The sequence below is a fragment of the Acomys minous genome (genome assembly GCF_964271855.1).
Source record: "Acomys minous genome assembly, chromosome: 6".
Classification (NCBI taxonomy): domain Eukaryota; kingdom Metazoa; phylum Chordata; class Mammalia; order Rodentia; family Muridae; genus Acomys; species Acomys minous.
Window position 1 is genome coordinate 36,581,813 of NC_140487.1, and position 21,582 is coordinate 36,603,394.

At 45.1% G+C, this 21,582-nt stretch overlaps 2 protein-coding genes across 6 annotated transcripts in view; one reads left to right on the plus strand and one right to left on the minus strand.

The window, feature by feature from the left end:
- Positions 1 to 54: 54 nt before the first annotated feature.
- Positions 55 to 14,558, plus strand: ARMC10 (armadillo repeat containing 10). The gene is made up of 6 exons (XM_084786323.1): positions 55 to 397; positions 3,353 to 3,501; positions 6,215 to 6,349; positions 6,898 to 7,074; positions 12,438 to 12,509; positions 13,275 to 14,558. Exons 1-6 carry the CDS (start codon positions 265 to 267, stop codon positions 13,527 to 13,529), a joined length of 921 nt encoding a protein of 306 aa, XP_084642449.1. The 5' UTR covers positions 55 to 264; the 3' UTR covers positions 13,530 to 14,558.
- Positions 14,559 to 15,472: 914 nt separating this feature from the next.
- The window catches only part of NAPEPLD (N-acyl phosphatidylethanolamine phospholipase D), a 41,973-nt gene continuing 35,863 nt past the window's right edge, over positions 15,473 to 21,582 (minus strand). For all 5 annotated transcript variants that reach the window (XM_084787289.1, XM_084787293.1, XM_084787290.1 and 2 more), the window contains exon 5: positions 15,473 to 18,147. In XM_084787289.1, the coding sequence (XP_084643415.1) occupies positions 18,013 to 18,147 (135 nt within the window). In that variant the 3' untranslated portion in view covers positions 15,473 to 18,012. The remainder of the gene's footprint in view (positions 18,148 to 21,582) is intronic.

Below are 21,582 nucleotides of genomic sequence, written 5' to 3' on the forward strand. Positions count from 1 at the left end.
AGCGAGGCTCCGGCGGGGCGGTCCGGGTTCTGGTCCAGGAAATTGCTGCACTAAGGGGCTGCGGCGTCTCCGGCAAGCCCCATCCTGCCCGCCTGGTGAAAGGCTCTGCAGCGCGCCGGGTGGGAGGGCTTCCGAGTTTAGCAGGGCGGCTTCCGGAAGGCGGAGCTCCAGTCCCCACTTCCTTTCTCAGGGCTGGTTCTGGCCCAGCTGCACCTGCGTGTGGTCCTGGCTTCCAGGCTCCTGCAGCTCCGCGGCCGTAGCAGCATGGGCGGCGCGCGGGACGTGGGCTGGGTGGCAGCGGGGCTGGTCCTTGGCGCCGGCGCCTGCTACTGCATCTACCGGCTGACTCGGGGCCCGCGGCGAGGCGGGCGCCGCTTGCGCCCTTCGCGGTCCGCAGGTGAGGCGATGGGCTGCCCGGCAGGTGGACAGGTTCGGGGCTCCGGAACCATCCCGTAACCAGCTGGGCCCTGTCGTCGCTGTAAAACTAGGGCTGGGCGTCAGGACAGGGTGCAGGGCGGGGAGGAAGGCTGGATGGAAGTAGATGAGTCTGGAAGCCCAGGTTGCCTTGGGTGGGTCCAGAGCCGCTTCCCTGCTCCCACTTCTTTGTTTAAAATAAGGGTTTGAAAACCTCGCCCGAAGTTTCCTGTTGCTTCCCTCAGGCCTCCCAGCGGAGCTGACGTCTCTCAGGCCATCTAGGTTGCCTCTCACTTTAAAATTTGTCCTGGGCCTTTGTGTTGTTCCGCAATAGATAGCCCCTTACTGTGTGGGGGCCTCAAGCGCGGTTTGAAACTTTGCACGGAGCTGTGTGAAGAAGGGGGGGGGGGGCGTCCCTGAGGTGCAATTCTGCCAGCAGTTTGCAGGACCTATCCTGGAGAGGTACCCTTAAGTTGTCCGTAGCGACCTGCAGCCCTGGTGTACGTGTTGGAAATAAGAACCTCAGCCTACAGCCGACACCCTTCTAACAAACAAGTCCATCTGACAGGTTCTGCTCTGTGATGATGAGGACGTTGAGAGGTCTAACAGTTTGCTGCACGTTCTATATAAAAATTTAGGTAATGAAAACTGTTTGAAATAAGATCTGCCGACCAAAGAGAGAGACATATTATTTCTAACTGAGTAATCATTAGAACGTTTTATTGACACCGTTACATTGTTATCTGCTGGTGTCATTCCAGAGACATAATTCTCAACTCTGTGTAGCTGGGCCTGTTCAAAAGAAACAGTAGCTCGTCTTTAAAATAAGAGGACTTGACAATACGCTTTCCTACAAGTGCTACATCTCATCTCACATTCGCTGGGGGTCGAGGCAGTTACTGGTGGGAGGTAACAGCATGTCCCTAGAGGGCATATAAAGCGCCATTAAAGGCAGGTAGAAGAAAGCATCGTTGAGTTGTACAACTGGCATTTACTTTCAAATTTTGCACTTACAACCATGGATTTATATTCCAGCTTCCCATTTCCTCCAGGAAATGCTATTTAAAAAAAAAAAAAAAAGAGGGGGAGGGGCGCGGGGCTCCTTTACAACGCCTATCCCTCTACCCAGAGGAAAATAGTTTTCAAAGATGAGCATTAGCCCTTACGAAACCTGATTTGTTTGCATTGTCCTCTGTCAAATATTTCTGTGTTAGAATGGCTTGGTTTTTTTAAGGCAGAGGGGTCCGGCATATCTCTGGCCTGGAACTCGCTGTGTGGCAGAAAAACTTGAGATGGTCCTCTCCTCACCTCCCTAGTTGCTGGGTTTGACGGCATGCAGCAGCACACTTTGGTCCTGGAAATGAAACCTTGGTCAGACAACTTTAAAAATAGGTAGCCCATAGCCCCTTCCCCAAGTTCTACCCTTATATTTGAAGAAAAACCTTTTCCCTGTTTTGAACTTTTGAGAACTGTATGATTCTTATTGCTGATATAAGAACCTGGCAGATACAGTAAAAAATCTCACTCAGTTGTGACAAAAGAAAATCTAGGGGATTGGGGAAATAATATACAGAGGCCAGATGGACATAAAAAATTCGTAGGCATATATGTTATTTATTGCACTAATAGATTTTTTAGAACTACATAGTAATATGTAAAAGTCATTAAAATAGTACTTCTGATTATTTGCAACATTAAGAGTAGAAGGAAATGTCCTTAAATTGATGGAGAACAATCATCAAAAACCAAAGGCAAAGATGAATTAAAGGTATTTAATATTAAAACAGTTGCATCTTTATTAAGGTCAAGAATAAGAGAGGTGGCATCACAGCTATTTAGCATTTTCCTGGAGTCCCAGGCATCTTGACAGGAAAACCCAAGAAATTCCAGTAAATATTACAAAGGGAGAAAAATTACAGAAAAAGAAATAAAGAAAATTCCAGTTTGAATGGATTGAGTCCGAAAAGTGCCAGAGAATTAACTGAACATTAGAAGTAAAAAAAAAAAAAATTTTTTTTTTTTTGGTAAGCTAGACTGCAACAGAAATAGCTTATATCTACTAAGCACTGTGTGTAAGAATTTGATATAAATTTAATTTAAAATATTTCATCAATAATAACTTCTAACACTCAGACTATATCTGGCAGGAAGCCTGGGTGTGGATAAGCCACACAATGCCACGCTGGAAACATGATTGTGCTGTTCCCATTGGTTTCCTGACATATAGGCTCTTAAAAGGATAATGAGTTTCACCCTTACCTACCCGATGTAAAACCTATACCCTAATTAATCGGTGCTCCTTAGGCAAATGTCCAATAGATAGGTATACCTGATGTTTACAGGAAGAGACAAAATGCTGTCGGTGTTAGGGTCCATGCGGCTTAAATTCAGTGCCTTACTAATAGACATATCATATGGCCATTGGCTGATATGATGGCCATGGGCTTAAACTCAGAATAACAAGAGTATCTTCCTTGTAGGGGCGCCTAGGAATCAAACGATATAAAACATGTAAAGTGCTTAAAACAGCACCAGGCAGCTGTCGGCAGAGCCTCTGACATGTGGCCTGCCCACTCAGAAAAGGCTCAACTTTTTATTTATCCCTTTAGACTCTGGCCAGAAGCCGGGGCGTACTTCCCCACCCGCTGCACTTTCTGCTCCCTGGAAGCTCCCTTCCTCTTCCACTTGCCAGCCTCCATTGCTGAGAGCCTCCTCTCTTCCTCTTCTCCGCCTCCCTCTTCCCGGAAGATTCCAAGGTTTCCAGCTTGCTTGCCCTGTTGTTTTCCCTCTCAAACATTATGAGAGTGTCCCTGGGCTTTAAAAAAAAAAAAAACACTTGTGCCTGGCATCAGGGTGTGTTTTTGAGCTTTTCCAACATTAAGAACAGCACCTCTTTGAAGAATTTCAGTGAACTTTAAATTGTTTTCTCCTCATGCAGAAGACTTAACAGATGGCTCCTATGATGATGTCTTAAGTGCCGAACAACTCAAGAAACTTCTGTACCTGCTGGAGTCAACTGATGATCCTATAATTATCGAGAAAGCCTTGGTCACCTTGGGAAATAATGCAGCCTTCTCAGTCAACCAAGTAAGCCTCCTTCTCGCTCACACACGAGTAGCTCCTCGCAGAGCCTCCCCATCCTGGCCTGGCCCCTTACACTCACAACAACGTTTTTTTCTTCTTCAGAAAACAATGCCACAGAAAGTAACGCATTCATAATTGTTCCTATTCAACAAAAAGCAGAGAGTGGATTTTACTTCAAGATGAATAGTGTTTTCATCAAGTAGTGAACGCACCTAGCTTTGAAGGGTATTCTTCAATTAGATGAGCAGTCTTGCTGGCGTGGGCCTAATGTAGGTCGCCCTCAGCCAGTGATAAGCACCAAATCAGTGAAAATGGCAAAGACTAAAGAGATGAATTTGAGTGCTTTTTTTCTACCCCCACAGAGAACAAATAACAACAGTTTTCTGTGTGTGTTTGTAAACAGTGCCTCTTGTTAACATTGTCATCAATGCAGATTTATTTTGCACCAAAACAAACAAACAAACAAAAAACTTTGAATGTTTTGCCACTAAAAAGTGATAAATATTGGAGGAAATACATGCGTTTAAGGTGATAATACAATGCATGTCTGTATGAAAACATACAAAATACTCCATTAATGTGTTTTTTGTTGTTGGTAGTGGTGGATTTTTTGTTTTGTTTTTTTTGTTGTTGTTTGTTGTTTTGTTTATTTTTTTTGCATTACTGATTCATTTCATGTGTTTTTTTCTTAAATGTGTTTTTATGTATCAGTTAAAACAAAGGGAGCTAGGTCAGTGGGTAAAGTGCACTGACTGGCCTGTGTGAAGACAGGTGTGGTGCCATGCACTGCCGTCCTACACCAGGGAAGCAGTAACAGTCCCCAGGGATGCGTTGGCTGAAGTGTAGCCTGAGCAAGCTCCCGACCCTAGTGAGAGGCCGTCTTAAAACTAAGACATCTTCTGAGAAACAATACTCAAGGTTGACATCTGGGTCATACACCTGAACATGCTCCCACATACATGAATATGTGCATTCCCACTCCTCCCCACACCCCTCAAAAGTAAAGTAAGGAAATAATGAAAATTAAAAAGGACCTATAAAAGTGGGGTCAAGGAGCCTGCTCCAGTAGGTCCAATGCTCACCTTACAAGCATAAGGCCCTGAGTTCAGTCTCCAGAACTCAAACTAAAAAAGCCAAAAGCCAGGTACACACGTGTCATCGTGGCACTGGCAAGGCGGAGACGGACCCGTGCTCCCTGAGGTTCCCACGCAGGCAGCGTGGTCTACATGGCTGCACGGATTACACACATTAGTGGTTAACTCCAAATCACCAGGAGTACATCTGCTTGGCATTAAGGAAATAAAGAAAAGCACGTCCCCTTGGAGACCCTCAACTAAGAGTGAGACCACTCTACTTCATGCTCTGGTGTTCTTCATCCTCTGTCCATCTTTCATGTGAGTCCCTGTGTCTGTCTGTCTGTGAATGAGGTAACTGCTTGTGCCTGCAAAGGCCCTCACTCTTTATTTATTGAACAGTGTCTTAGTTAGGGTTTCCGTTGCTGTGAACAGACACCATGACCATGGCAACAGAAAAACATTTCATTGGAGCTGACTTATAGTTCAGAGGTTTAGTCCATTATCATCATGGCGGGAAGCATGGCAGCGTGCAGACAGACATGGTGCTGGAGGAGGAACAGAGAGTTTTACATCCTGATCTGCAGGCAGCGGGAAAAGAGAGTGAGATACTGGGTCTGGCTTGAGCATCTGAAACCTCCAAGCTATCCCCCAGTGACACACTTCCTCTGGTAAGGCCACACCTACTGCACATGGCCACTCCTACTCCACATGGCCACACCTTCTAGTAGTGCTCCCTGTGGACCTGTGGGGGCTGTTTTCATTCAAACTACCACAAACAGTATAGAAGATACCACGTGAGGAAGGATGAGGCACTTTACAGAAATCTTTAACAGTCTTACAATAGGTTAAGTTACTAGCCCCAACTGATCCCAGCTGACCCGGACAATAAAATTTGCTTCTCAACCAATATCCATAAATAGTTACTTTCAACTTCTGTATTTGCCGCTTTCAGCAAATGATACACATGCATTGTTCTGGGTCAGGGACAAGAAAAAGCATATAATGTAAGATTATAGCTGTGTGTTAGATTGTAAAAGTTCACCACATGGGAAACCCAAGGCAAAGTTAGTTGTTACACCATCCTCTTAAAGCAGACAGGAGCAGTTTGGCTACATGGTAAGCTAGCAATCTTAAGTGACTTCCAGGTGTATTATTAACTTTGGCTATGAGGTCCAGCAAGAATCCCAGCATATTGCATCTCTACACTTGCTGAGTCTCATCCAGTGATGGAGCTGTTTCAAAAAGAAAAGAAAAAAAAAAAAAGAAATGAATGGTATTTTGAGGAATTACAGCTGAAGTTGCCCTCTACACACACACATATACACACATTCACATAAATAATTTTTTTTTTTTTTGAGACAGGGTTTCTCTGTGTAGCCTTGGCTGTCCTGGACTCTCTTTGTAGACCAGGCTGGCCTTGAACTCATGGAGATCTGCCTGTCTCTGTCTCTGAGAGTGCTAGGATTGCAGGCCCATGCCCGTAATCATTTTTTAAGTAAAAAAAAAATTGTGTAACAGGAAGATCTGTATATGAGAAGAGCATTTCTCTGAAGTGATTGGTTTTAGCTGCGTTTCCAGGTGCGGGGAATTCAGTAGAAGGGCTGCGCGCTGAAGTCACGGTCCATTTCCCTCTCTCTTAGGCCATTATTCGTGAGTTGGGCGGCATCCCAGTCGTTGGAGACAAGATCAACTCTGTGAACCTCAGTATTAAAGAGAAAGCTTTAAACGCTCTAAATAACCTGAGTGTGAATGTCGAAAATCAAGCTAAGATACAGGTAGGTTGTCGGCGGTAAAAGCGCGTGAGGCGTCTGTCTGTATGGCCATGTATAACCTCATGGCCAACAACTACCTTAAAAAAAAATAAGTAGGAAAGCAGAGCTGCCCCCTGGGCATTTGTATGGTGGTTATCAGTTTAACTTGGGGGTGCTAAAAGAACGATGCCATTCAGATTTAATCATTTTTTCCAATCTGGAAACTCATGCCCGAGACCCCGTGCTGCCAGGTGCCCTGTTGCACTTCACCAGCAGAGGGCGAACGGTAGTGCGGAGTCATTCACATTCGTGCGCCTGCGTAAGTAAGAACAGTGAGGCTAAATTTAATTTTGCTGTGCTCGCCTTTGACTCTCAGCACAGTGCCAGGTTGCTAACAACGGCAGCTTAAATAAAACAGTCACCAAACTGGATGGCCAGACATAAATGCCATCTTTTCTTAAGAACCCGTTCATCCTTAGCAATCGCGCTACCTACCACTATGCAGAAAAGTAGGCATTCAGTTGAAGTTTCTGGAGAGCCAGAGTTGCTCAGTCTTTGTCTCTCGCCTTCAGATATACGTCCATCAAGTCTGCGAGGACGTCTTTGCTGATCCCCTGGACTCAGCCGTGCAGCTGGCCGGACTGAGGCTCTTAACAAACATGACCGTCACCAATGACTACCAGCACCTGCTCAGCAGCTACATCGAGGGCCTGCTCCACCTGCTGCTTATTGGGAACGGGAGCACCAAGGTGGGAACTGCAGCATTCAGTCTTGGGAAAGCTGCTGCATCGAGTTTACCAATGTTGACTTTCTGTGTCTGTGTGCGGTGGCACACACCCTTAATCCCAGCATCTCGGGATGCACAGACAACAGGCAGATAGATGCCTAGTGAGGTCTGCCTAGTCTAGTTATGCATCCCAGGGAGGAAAAAAAAAAAAGATGGGACTATTTCAATCTCAGCAGAGGCAGGTAGCCAGCTCTGTGTGAGTGTATGACCAACCTGATCTATATAACAAATCCCAACAGGCAGGACCACATGAAGAAAACCTGTATTAAAAAAGATAGTCTGCTCAAAGTTTCTAAGAAATACTTACAGAAGCTCAAGAAAGCATATTATTTTTATCCCTCCTATTGAATTGCAGAATCACTTTGTAATGATCATGTGCTGTGTCACTTGCCTCAGGTGGGTGGCTACTGTTTTTCTGAGACCACCCCGCCCGCCCCCGGCCCCCCCCTGCACCCTTTAATAGAGTAAAAGGACTCTGAGAAATAGCGACAGGAAATTGCAGCTTTTGTTTACCTCGGGATTGACCGTCTTTAAAATTAGCATACAAAGTTGTTGAATGATTATTAATATTTAATACGTATTTATCATTTTAATAAATGAGCTGTTACTCCTTAACCATGTATATACCTCCCCAAAAAAGCACACAGAGCGACTATGACATATTAGCCTAGAGCATAATAGCGAGCGATAATTGCTCCATCCTAAGCCTCCAAGCAAGTCTAGCTTCCTCCCATTCAGATTTCCCGCTTTATACTTGCTCTTTATACTCATATCCTAGGTCCAGTTCAGATCCATCCTTCCTGCTCTTTCTCCTCCCTTCACTGGACCAGGATGTCCCACCCTCTTCTCTGTCTTGCTCAGCATTGGCTAGCTGGCCTTTATTGGCAGTACAGAGAACAAATGGTGACACCAATTACACAAACTTGAGACAGGAGATACTTAGAATAAACATCACAATGCAGCCTCTGGATTGAAACCAGATAGTGGGGGTAGAAAAATCAGCATTTGAATGGGCAAGGGGAAACTGTACATAGCCCACAAGGACATGCCAACACAAAGTAACGGGCTTCATTGTTTTTGTTTCTATACATCGTTTGCTTCTGTTGTATAAGTAGCTTTGTTACTCCTCCTGCCCAGCTTCTTCCCCTCAGCCCTGCCTGCCCCGACTCACCCTTCCCGGTCCCTGTGCCCCTCACCGTTCTCTTGTTACACATAGTCTATTGCCAGCCGTCATTGTCATTGCTCTTATTATTACACTTATTTATAGGAGAGGAGGTGCTCAGGTGCCTCAGTGCACATGGTGAGGCCAGGTGACAACCTGCAGGAGTCCGTTCTCTTCCTTCCAACGTGTGGTCACCAAAACTGAACTTTGGTTGTGAGGCCTGGTGACAGGCCCTCTGCCCACTGAGCCTCTCACCAGCCCTGTTTTATTTATTTAAAAAATTATCATCATCATCATTATTGGTGTGCGTGTGTGTGTGTGTGTGTGTGTGTGTGTGTGTGTGTGTGTGTGTATGAAGCATATGTGGAAGTCAGAGAGCAACTTTGTGGAATCAGTTTTCTCTTTCCACCTTTACATGGATTTGGAGGATCAAAGTCAGGTCTCCAGGCTTGCACACTTGCCTTACCCACTGAGCCTTTTCACTGGCCCTGGTGGAGGACCCCATGGATCTTAGGTTGGCCTCGATCTCACGATGTAGCAGAGGATGAGTTTGGACTTCTCAGCCTACCTTCACTTCTGAGAGTGCTCGGTTAGATACAGGTACATACATGTACACCTGCAGGCCTGTAGAGAGCACCAGCTCCCATTGTAGATGGTTGTGAGCCTCCATGTGGGTGCTGGGAATTGAACTCAGAACCTCTGAGAAGCAGCCAGTGCTCTTAATTGCTGAGCTACCTTTCCAGCCCCCAGAGAGTGACTTTGTAAAGTCAGGGCTTGTCTACAGTCACCTGGGTTTGGGAACTTGAACACAGGTGACTTTTCCTGCTGAATCATCTAACTTGTTGCAAATTGGATTTTGTTTCTTTCTTTCCTTCTTTCTTTAGACAATTTCATTGTATATCCCATCTTTCTATCTTTCCTTCTTTCTTTCTTTAAGACAGTTTCACTGTCTACCCAGGCTGGTCTTGAACTCTTGACTTCTTTTTCAGCCTCCCAGGTGCTGAGATGTATAGGTGGGTGCCACTGTGCTAGGCTGCATTATGCATTAGTACGTGGGAGGAACCAATGTGAAGATATACCCCCTAAGTATCTGACACTGTTTCAGTGTTTCTGGGGTTTTCAGGATATAATTATGTTAGTGCCTCACAGCCGTCCAGTGTTTCTGGGGTGTTTCTGGGGTGTCTGTATGTGGGTTTTCCACATTTCCTATAGCTCAGCTTATTTGAGTCTGGTCCAAAACATATCCAGGCATTCAAAATTGAATATAAGAGTAAGCCCTCCTTTTTGCGATGCAGCTGCAGCCCCAGCCCCAGGCCGTTTCTAGCCCTTCTGCGGCTCTGTTCGGTGGAAGATGCCTTCCCTCTGTGCTGTAATGTGACTACTGTAGGAAAAAGCCTCTCCCTCAGCTGTCGGCAGCTTCTTCACCCAGAACCTAGGAGGAACTCTAACTCAGGTCAGAGCCAAGCCAGTCTCTCAGGACCTGTATATACCTGGCTCAGATCTGCTTGATAAAACTTAAAACTTTTTAAAAGATGACTCGTATTATTTTGTTGTATTTTTTCCATTGTATTGCCTAGAATTTTTTTTTTAGGATAGAAAAATGAAACTTTTGATGAGAACCTGGCCACCAGTTATGGCATTGCTTCTAATTTTTGCATAGTCATCTCTGTGTCTGCGTCCACTGTGGATATTTCCTTAGTAAACATCCCCCAGAGTGACGTTTACAGATCTTATTTAGTTTGTGGTGTTGATCTCACTGCACTCTAGTGATCTGTGGTTGCACCACTGACTCAACAACAAATACAAATACCTGAAGTGTTTGCTTTCCACACAGACAACAAAGAGATGCCAGGCGGGCGGGGGTGATGCAGGCCTTTAATCCCAACACTCAGGAGGCAGAGGCAGGTGGATCCCTGTGAGTTGGAGGCCAGCCTGGTCTACAAAGCAAGTTTCAGGACAGCCAGGGCTGTTACAGAAACCCTGTCTGGAAAACAACAACAACAAAACAAACACCAAGAGAGCCAACAATTTAAATGCCCAGGGTCGCCACAAGGTGGTGCCAGTGGCAAGAAAGAAAACAAAAACAAAACAGCTTAATGTTTCAAACCAAACTGTAGACCATAAACTTGCTTAACCTACAGAGGACAGCAAGGGCACATTCAGACGCTAAACTAGCTATTGCTCTTACTATTTCTGGTTGACTGTGAGCGGCCCTCCACAGAACTAACCCAAGTTCACACCACAGGTTTTAAGGCTGTCCATTACCTAGCTTTTGTTACTGTTTTCCTGCTCCAAGCTTCATTGACGTTACAGCTTTATTCCCTAGACTTGCTGTTGGTGTTGCTGACAGCACTGTGCCAGCTGAGCTGTCACAGTAGCTTTCTGGTAGTACACTGAAGGGCCAGAAGTCACTCTTTGCTTTCTTATCCCCAAAAGCCCATAATTTCCCTAAAAGCACCTACCCAGAAAACCTGGTCAGCAGTGAGCCCCATTTTGGGGGCAGGATAGGCAGAGCGTAATGGCTTTTGTTTTCACGTGTTCTCTTCTGCACTGTTTGACACTTCATCATGACCATGTGCTAATTTTATAAAACTTTAAAAGATGCTAACAATGAGATTAAGCAAGGCTCTGTCACCACCTCCTTAGTAAGTAGGTTCACATGTGACCAAAGGGGTTGTAAGCACACGAAATAATGTAATGGTATGACGTAATGCTCTCAGGCTAAGGGAGACCTTGAAGGTGGTACCTGCCTGACCTAGGAGACCCTCGATATGATCCCCATCACCCCTGTCCCCCAAAGTTCTAAGGTCAGTATTGGTTGCCTGTTTAATAAGTTATAAAAGTGCACATCCAGGTTCCTTCCTAGGTCTAGTGAAAACTGGAGTTGTTTCTTCCTGGTTTTAGTATCCTCCCCACCTCTTCCCTTTAATTTCAACTGTCTTGTGGGAAACTGAAGGTTATTGGGGTTTTTTGGTTTTTTGTTTTTGTTTTTCGAGACGGGATTTTTCTGTGTAACTCTGGCTGTCCTGGACTCGCTTTGTAGACCAGGCTGGCATGGAACTCGCAGCCTCCTGAGTGCTGGGGTTAAAGGTGTGTGCCACCACACCAGGCTTTGGTTAGTAGTTTTCAAAGAGACATTCTGAGGCTGGAGAGACGGCTCAGCCCTTAAGAGCATGTGGTGGTCTCACAGAGGACCCAGGTTTGGCTCCCAGCACCCACATAACCCTTGGTAACTCCAGTTCTAGAGGCTCTAACGCCCTCTTCTGGCCTCTACAGGCACTGCACACACATGGTACATATACCTACATACAGGCAAAAAGATTCATGCACATAAATCTAAACATTTTTAAGATGTTCTATTACTGCTCTTTCAGAAACAAGAATGCTAGCATTTTAATTAGCTATTAAATTACTATCATTTCCCATTTAAATGACCGTAAAACATTTTTCATGTTTAAAAGAAAAAGCCTCATCGATACATAGTAACCTAATAGGAGAAAAGGATCCTAGTATTTAATCGTGGTAACCAAACTGTTACAGATTTGTGGACAAGCTAATAAGCTTTGAGAGGTTTCTGTTGCCCCGGGCCCAGATAGGGTCTCCTTCCCAGCACTCCTAATCCCGGTGGTGACTTAGGCGCTGGGGAGACGGTGCTGTGGGGGAAGTGTTGTGCAAACACGGGATGAAGTTCAGATCCCAGGACCCACGGAAGCGCTGTGGCCCACCTGACTAGACTAGCCGAATCAGTGAGGTCTGAGTTCGAGTGAAGACCCTGCCTCAGGGTAGTGCAATCAAGGAAAAGACTGGCCTCACAGCCTCTGGCTTCCTCATGCATGTACGTGTGAACATGTATACACACACATGAACAGATATCGGGGGAGAGGTGATTTAGCACATGCCTGACTTAGTGTGGCGGGAAGGCATTTGCTAAGTGCTTCTGTCTCCAGAGAGGTGAGGTTTAGATGGCATCAATAATGGATGATGGCCGCTCTGAAAGCGATGCCCAGCGCCCGAGGAGCTGACCGGAGAGGCTTCCTGGGGAGGACGGGAGCCAGGCATTGAGGTGCAGACAGGCGTTTGCAGGGCCAGCGGGGGTGTGAGGCTGGCAGCCTCGGGAGCAGGGTCGGGCTTGCTCATCCGGTTAACACCGTGTTCCTTGGCAGGTTCAGGTTTTGAAGCTGCTTTTGAATCTGTCTGAGAACCCAGCCATGACAGAAGGACTACTGAGTGCCCAGGTAAGTAGATTACCTACCTGGTTCACAGATGCACACATGCATAGACTTTGGCAAATCCATCAGGAAGGTCTGCCCAAAAGCATTCTGGGAGATTATCTCTGAAGGTCAGTATTAAGGTGTTACTGTTCCTCATATATATGAATTTCTTATGTTTACTGAAACAAGCAGATTTTGCTTTTAGAAACTATGTAGCAACAGTAAATTTTCCATCTCTGCCCAATTTGCAGTACATTTTATGTCATTGCATTTTAAAATTTGGTTTCTTTTGTGCACATGTACCTCAGCATTTGCTGAACCAACAGTGCTTGAGTGGCCGCCTCAGCAAGGTCATGGTGTGTGCTATCATGCAATGTAGCGGACACAGACTTGTAACAAATAGGCCAGACTGTTGTTGAAAGCAGTCGTGGAATTTTGGTGCAGTCGCAGTGGTGCCGGCGGCTTGAAATTCCCCAAATGTACCAACACGGCCACCTGCTCAGCCCTGTTCCCTGTACTGTGTTTGGGCAGTAACAGTGGTTGAACTGACAGGTTCTTACAAAAACTGGATGGATCCTAGCATGGTTGGTTTTCCAAGTGTCTACACTCTGGAGTTCCAAAGAAATCTTACGCTTTTAGTTAACAAACAAAACCTCATTTTCACTTGTAACGTGGGATAAAATTGACACACGTGTAAGTTAGGGCTTGGGGTTACCTGCCTGTAGTCAGACTTTTAAAATGCTGTCTCAGAATACAAAAAAAAAAATGACACCACTATCTCCTCTTCAGGTGGATTCTTCATTTCTTTCCCTTTATGATGGCCAAATAGCAAACGAGATTCTCCTCCGGGCACTCACGATGTTTCAGAATATAAACAGTTGCCTCAAAGTGGAAGGCCGCTTAGCGAACCAGCTTCCTTTCGCTAAAGGGTCACTGTTCTTCGTGCTGTACGGAGAAGAGTGTGCCCAGAAGATGCGCGCTCTCGCTTGCCATCACGATGCGGCTGTGAGGGAGAAGGCTTTAGCAATAAAGCCCAAGTTCTGATTGCTTGCTCCAGCTTTTTTTTTTTTTTTTAAAGAGTAATGCAGTCTTAAGTGAGCACACAGCTGCTCTTTCCTACCTTCCTTTAAAAGGGTCGTTTTAGCTGGTGGAAGTGAAACAATAAAAGCTGGTTTGCATCTTTAACACAGGTCAGTGTGGGCAGCTCTAGCCCAACATCACGTTCAAAATTGTGGACTCTGGAGCTCAGCTTTGGCGATTAGGATCCTGGACTGGTTCTCCATGCCCTTCGGGTTTATTCTGAATGACTCCACTGGCAGTGAGTGGACGGGAGGGACTGCACTGAAGATACTTATGGAGATACTTAATGGTTTCCTCACACGATGTGAATGACCTTTCTCTGTACAATCCCAACAGGCCTTGTGCCCCAGTGCAGTGTGATACCCCACGCTCAAGCCCACCCACCAACCCCACCATACTGCTTGCAAGTCTGTGTCCATCCCCAGAATCTGACCTCATCATTTCTGATCAGTAAAGCTGTACTCCCCTTTACAGGGGAAATGTCTTCTTAGTATGCTACCCCCGTGTATAAGACACTGGCGAGCAGGCCAGGTTCCTACCCACGGGCAGGTGGGCAGATGGAACAGCTGCTCTTTAAAATGGATTGGCTTGATGAGTCTGGCTGGACATGTAGAGAGATGCACCCATGAAATGGTTGTTTTTAAAAGCATGTTCTAAAACAGTGTACTAGGGTCCTGTGCGTGTTGTAAAACAGTGTATTAGGGTCCTGTGTCTTTAAAAAATGATAAATACATTTATACATGGACAGAACATGGCTACAGTGATAAGGAAAACTTACGGGAGTGGGACTGGGACATGGGTACATGGATTTTCTTTGTGTACCCATTTCTACTGTTTGAATTTTTTACTAAGCATAAATTGTTAATTTTTTAATAAAAAGGGAAAAAAGCGAGGTGTTAATAGCTTATTCCCCTCATTGACATTATTTCACTAATTTTCATTCACATTTTACTTGACTGAAATTACAGTATATAAAATTTCATAATTTTTCAAGTTTGTTTTATCTGTGTGAGTGTCTTGCCTGCATGGTATGTGTGGAGCGTGGCTGGGCAAGGTCAAAGGCCATCCTCCCTCTGCTTAGCTGGTCTAATGTGCTTGGAAAAGGGGGCGACTCCCTTTGCATCCCAACAGGCCCCTAAATCCCATCTGATAAGAGGCGTCACAGACCAGGTCCTGCTCTAATAAAACCTTCAACGTCACCTTCCGAGTACCATGGGATGTTTCCCCTTCTCAAGACAAGCTCTCAAGATATCTATTATAAATAGAAGTCATATCCTGGGATTCCCCTTTTTACAACTTTCAGGTCCCTGAGATTCTTGAGTGATGGTTGCCTTCTGGCCCTTTCTGGTCCAGCCCTTCGTGGTCCCTTTTGTCCTTCCTTCTCATCCTGCCGTTTTGGTCTCTTTTTAAAGCCTTTTGTCTCAGCTTAGACCTGCCATTCTACACTGAATGCAGGAGGCTTAGAATGCACAGAAAAGTTTAGTTCCTGGCTTTTTTTGGCTGGTGATTCCGGTGGCTGCTTTCTGCACTTTCCAAGCCCAAGCAGCTTTCTTCCCTGCTTACTGGAAGGGGGGGGGGGGGGGCGGCAGGCGGGGGGGGGGGGGGGGGGGGGGGGGAGGGATGCTCTTGTGCAGGGAACTTGGTAAAGGCCTGTGCTCACTCCAGGAGAGCAGCGGCTGCGCTTCATTAGTCCCTCAGCCTAGAACAAATGACCCCCACCGCGCGCCACCCCCACCGCTGATAGTTGGTTCTCTCTACCGGTGGAGCTGGAGCTGCAGAGCTCGGAGGAGCAGAAGCAGTGACACTGGAGGAGTGGGTTCCTGTGAGCCGCCACGAGGGTGCTGCAGGACCAAGAGCTTTTCGCCACCGAGCCAGTTCTCTCACGCCATGAACGTTTTCAGATAGCGTTTCAAATATTTGTGTAATATTTTATTTAGAGGAGAGGTTAGACAATATTTACAATGTATATTAGACTAACAAAAGAGAATAGATTTTTCACATTTTATTTTCTCTTTACACAAACATCCTTTGAAATGTAGATTAGAAAAATAAAGTGGAAACCATTACATAGGGTGGCTGTGTTTTAAGGAGATATTAGATGTAGTTCACAACAAGTAGAACTTTACACGGAAAAACAAAACTCATGAGGAAGCCTGGGGGGGGGAACCGAGGCAGGCCCAATTCAGTCAATGGACCAGAACACAGAGCACCTGGAGAACCCCGGTCAGTTGGTGTGGATACAGAAGCCTAATCAAGGCCATTCTTAGAGAAAGACGCAAGCAAGGCGCAGCAGTTGCTTCTTTTTAGGTTTTTCAAGATGGGGTTTCTCTGCGTAACAGCTCTGGCTGTGCTAGACTTGCTCTGTAGACCAGGCTGGCCTGGAAGTAGAGACGCACCTGCCTCTGCCTCCCGAGGGCTGGGATTAAAGGCCACCATGGCCCAGCCATCAGTTGCTTCTCAAGTAAGAGAATTTGCAATAACAATTGCAATAACAAGATGACTGCCAAGGTGCCAGCCAGGTGAAGCAATGTGCCCCAAGGCTGGCAACCATGCCCAACTGTCCAGACTTACATTGGCATGCAGTGGGGAATTTACTTCCCAAAGCTGATTTTAAATAGAATCTTGTGCTTTAGTGCCTCAAAGTCACATCCACTATACACGCAATATTACAACACACATTTCCCCTTGACTGGTAGAAACATTTTATATAAAAATACCAAATTCTGATGACCACTTATATTGGCTCTTTCCCTCTAAAGTCACAAAGGAAACAGGGTAAGGCTGTGTCTACTGCGCCTGTCTGCCTCAGATAGTGGTATCTTAGTTTCTCCCTTAGATTTCTAAAGTGCTTTTTTAAAAAAAAAAAAAACAAAAACAAAAAACAAAAAAAATTCTATTATCCTCGGCCTTTGGAGGTAGGTTAACACTGTCCTCTTGTACATGGTGATCTTGGATCTGAGCACAACCCACTCATTTCAGGGTAATCAAATTCATGATGGAATGAGTGAAATTACGATGAGAGGCCAAGGCAGCATGCATGTGCCCATGCAAATATATAAATTATTGAATACTCCTTTATAATACTTGATATATAGAGAAACCTACTGTGTTTTGTACTGTTGGTCTATGTACCTTCACTAATACCCGAGCAGCTCACTTCCCTAAGGATCACAGCAAAGCTGTCAATGCAGAGGCATGCTGGGATAAAACTCTGGTCAGCAGACACCCAGTCCTACCTTCCAAAACTACTGCTACTTCACAATGGCTTACTAAAAGGAACAGTTGTGCTTATAGGTCTTTTAATATAAAAATATATATGCCACATCCAAGTCATGTAAAACATACTTACAAATCGTATTGGTACGTTTGGGGGGTTAGAGGTGAGAGAACAGGAAAGAGTGTGTGTACACAGGAAGTGGAAAATAAAGAAACTGAAACGTAGCTCCAAGCGCATGACGTGGTCACACTCAGGATCTGCATTCTCTGTGAGAGAGCTCGCTGGAGTTAGGGTTGTGCTTGGCAGGATGTCTGCCTTTGAAATGAAAAACTCTCAAAACCGCGCTCTTCCCTTCTCTGCCCGCCAGCTGTGAGTTTGGAGAGTGCAGCTGTGCAGCTGTTGCCCTCTTGGACATGTAAGTCCATGATGCTCCCGTCTGCACACGGATGTGAGCACGTAATGCCAAGGAGCTTCTTCTCGTCAGAGTCAAAATGATAAGTTTATGCGATGAATACATATGGCCACAATAAGAAAACTGTTTTTTAAAAATGACAGTTTAGTCCAGATGCCTATAATTCTTACGCTTAACAAGATAAATCACTCAACATTTGGCAGGTAAGCTAAGTTTTCTCTTTGAGACAGGCTCTCGCTTGTAGCTCTGGTTGGCCTTGAACTTGTGATCTGTCTGCCTTGTCCTTTAGAGCGATGGACTGTAGACTTGCATCACGTGGCCAGCAGCTAAAGTTGTCAAGAGTAAGAACTGATACATTTAATCCCCATGTGGAAGCCAAGTTTATCACTATTATATCATAAAAGAAAGGTGTGTGTGTGTGTGAGAGAGAGAGAGAGAGAGAGAGAGAGAGAGAGAGAGAGAGAGATATCTAGGTAGGTAAGCTTGACTCTCCCTTGTAGAAAGCCTTGAGTAACAGGAAAAGAAATGGAACTTTAATGTCAGTTTTCACAGTCTCAGAAATTCCACTACCACTAAACTAAATGTAGTGTTTTGATAAAAAATAATATTTTGCTGTGTTTATATCATTGCTCTGTTTTTAGGTCTATATTGGACAGTTCCTTAAATAACCCACCCCTAGGCTCCCACAGTTTATGTGAGTCTGATCAATTGGCACGCTCTAATACAAAACAAAACACACACTTGCAGAAATCGTTTCCGGGTGAGAAATGTCATAATATTTGTGAATTTCTTAGTCTTCTCACTGAAAACTCCTGTTTTCATGTTTCTTCGAGCGCTTTCTCGTCCGTGTTCAAGTACCTTGACTCTCCGTGCTTCAGGACAAAGAAATCTTCACTTGTAAGCCCGTATCGCTCCAGCGCTTCGCTCAGCCTCACCGGCGGCTCCAAGTAATGCTGGCAGTGACGGGAAGAAAAATGAAAATTTACAGCACAACACCTGAGGGCCATCCCAAATAAGCATTCAAACTAAGGATAAATTTTAAACACGAAAAGCTGCCCACATAAAACAATTCCTTTTCTTTTCAATGAACCGTTAGCAAATCCGACAGGCATGTCCTCTTACACGATTTAAGTCATTAATTACAAAGTCGCTAAATCGGCCTACTACTGGACAGAAATAAGTCGATCCAAACGTGTGTCTGTGCGCTGTGGTGCCACCTCACATCAGTGCCACCAGATTACACAAGGCCTGCCCCTGACCTCACAGGATACAACCTCAGTGTAACTGGGACTGATACCAAGAAAGGACCCTAGAGGATAGGATGGTGACGCTTTGAAGCGAGCGGGACCCTGTACATCTGTGTTTGTGTGGACAAGCAAAGGGTGTTACCCACAATGCCTCCCATGAACAAACCACGTCAGAGGATGAAGGGGTCCCCTGAGAACAGATGCTGTAGGTACACTCCCCTGACTCCCTTTATTTCTTCAGTGCTCCCTAGCACCAAGAAAAAAACAATGGCACAAAGGAGGCTCCAGAATGTTTTTGCACACTTGACTATTGTCTTTAAAAGTTCAAACTGGCTTAGCAAAATGTTTAGGGCAAAGATACTTGATGCCAAAGCTGGGGCCCTAAGTTAGATCTGCAGACCCACAGGGTCTAAGGACAAAACTGACCCTCTCTGACCTTTGTGCTATGGTACATATGCTGCATACACATGCAAGTGCAGATTTTATAATATTTCTATAAAATTGTCATTATAAAGAAACTTAAAGTATGAAGGTGAATAATTTCATTAGCTTTAAAAATATAATATTTGAAAAGGCTCAGAGGTGTTGTGCTGGAAGGCGCAGTTCAATCCCTAACACTCAGGAGTGGCTTAAAACTTGTAACTCCAGGAGCTGGAGAGATGGCTCACAGGTTAAGAGCGCTGTCTGTTCTTCCAAAGGTCCTGAGTTCAATTCCCAGCAACCACATGATGGTTCACAACTGTCTATAATGAGATCTGGTGCCCTCTTCTGGAGTGCGGGTATACATGCAGGCAGAATACTGTATAAATAATAAGTAAATAAATCTTAAAAAAAAAAACAAAACAAAACTGTAACTCTAGTTCCAGTGACTCAGATGTCCTCTTTGGTCTTCTTGGGCCCCGGGCACACATGTGGTACACAGACATACGTGCAGGCAAAGTACTCATGCACATAAAACAAAGTAAAAAGACAAAACAAACAAACAAAAAACCCAAATAAACAGAAAACTAGAGAATCATTGTGATGTGGTTAAAAGAACAAATTAAGAAGAAATGTGTAAGTATGGTGCCAGAGGTATAAACACACAAATAAATAATATTTCTATTAATTCATGTGGAATAGTATACATGTATACAATCTGTTTTCGTCATAGTCACCCCGAGCCCCTCCCTCAGCTCCTCCCAGAGCCAGCCCCTCCCTCAGCTCCTCCCAGAGCCAGCCCCTCCCTCAGCTCCTCCCAGAGCCAGCCCCTCCCTCAGCTCTTCCCAGAGCCAGCCCCTCCCTCAGCTCCTCCCAGAGCCAGCCCCTCCCTCAGCTCCTCCCAGAGCCAGCCCCTCCCTCAGCTCCTCCCGGAGCCAGCCCCTCCCTCAGCTCCTCCCAGAGCCAGCCCCTCCCCATTCCAACTTCATTTTTTTTAAAGTTATTTCTCTTCCGACCCAAATCTCTATGCTGTGTGATAGCTTTTTTTTTTTTTAATTCATTCAAAGGGTTTCCCCCCTACCTAATTAGAAAGGCTGTAGCATTTGGAAGTTTGGTTGGTTGGTTGGTTTCCGAATTAATCAGCAGTGGGGACTCTATCTCCCTTTCTCTAAGGACCATCTAGGCATCTACAGAGAATGCCAGGCTAGTGAACTGGACAAGAGTCTTTACCCTTCTAATACAGAGATAGACAAAAGGAAATGAGATATCTGAAGGGTTAATATGTTCTGGGGAAAATACTTTTAAAACAATCGTTTTGGAGGCCCTTCCCAGAAAGCACCCTGTAAACACACCCCCCACGGTCCAGGCTGCTCAGGCACTGTGTGTAAAGGGCTTCTGTAGTGAAACAGCTGTAGGAAGGCTGTGCTGTCGGGGAGCCACAGGGCGATCCGGCTTGACAAGGTGACAGTTTATATGTAAACGTGACGGGGGCGTTGGGTGGGGGAGGATCTGAGCTAGAAACGTTGATGAAGCAAGACAGGAAGTGGAAAAATTAAGGGGTCAAGAGAACGAGCAAGAGTTCTTAGTTTTTTGAAACAGGGTTTCTCTGTGTAGCCTTGGCTGTCCTGGACTCACTTATGTAGACTAGGCTAGCCTCGAACTCACAGAGATCTGCCTGCCTCTGCCTCCCGAGTGCTGGGATTAAAAGCACGTGCCGCCGCCACCGTCAGGCCAGGGAAGGCGTTTCATCAATACACAGTTTACATTCCCCACTTGACTACACGTCAACATTTAGACACAGTAGAGTCTGCCTGTGCAGCAATCACACCCTTTCCCGCACAACATCCCAGACAGGAATAAAACAGCTAATGAACCAAGGTTAGAGCCCAAAGTATGCTTTAAACTTTCATAACCTTCCAATGCTTTATCTACGGAGCCATCTGGACAGCTCCAAGCACATCTCTTTCTTTATACCTGCACTGGAAATCTGCCCTTGGCCTTTACTGTTTGTGTCTTCATACTGAGTCACCCTGAAATGCTGACTTAACCTGCAACCCTTTTCTGTGGCTTGCGGATCCCAGGGCAGAAGAGTGGAGGTGTCTAGAAGCAACTCCTCAGACCGTCCTACACTGCAGGAGGACTGGGCCAGGGCTGCGCCCACAGGGCTCAGTGCTGACAAGGACAGAGACAAAGAGCTACCAATAGGGAGAAGAGGTAACCGATGAAATATAAAAAGCCAGGAAACATTTCTTGGGGCTTAAAATGTACAGATGTGTATTTTCTTTTTTGCCTATTTCCCATTTCAGGCTATGTTTAAAGGACCACTGACAGCATTCAACTAACTACTAAATAACTTAAGATTTAACTAAGCCTTAGTTATACTGTATTCTTACAGATAACCACTTATTAATGGATGGCTGATAACAGGAATCTATTTTGTCTAATATATATATGATATATATGTGATATATATAACACACCTATGCACAAAATAAATAAATTTAATTCATTTTTAAAATATTTGAGAATAATGAAATTTTTCCTCATTGAAAAACAGGTCCTTGTGTTAAGCTCCTGTCACCCATGTTTTACAAGTTTTTGGTCAGCAGTATAGATACCCAATCACCCTACACTGATAGCGTCTTCTTTGCTAGCTCTAACTTGATAGTATCAAGCATGATGTCCAAGGACTTAATACAGTTTTTACAACGCTGCAGCTGG

Excerpts from the sequence above, each read along its gene's own strand:
- ARMC10 (XM_084786323.1), top strand. The coding sequence starts at position 265 with ATGGGCGGCGCGCGGGACGTGGGCTGGGTGGCAGCGGGGCTGGTCCTT. Across the intron at positions 6,350-6,897 it reads AAAATCAAGCTAAGATACAG|ATATACGTCCATCAAGTCTG; the intron begins GTAGGTTGTCGG and ends TCTCGCCTTCAG. Across the intron at positions 12,510-13,274 it reads AAGGACTACTGAGTGCCCAG|GTGGATTCTTCATTTCTTTC; the intron begins GTAAGTAGATTA and ends TCTCCTCTTCAG.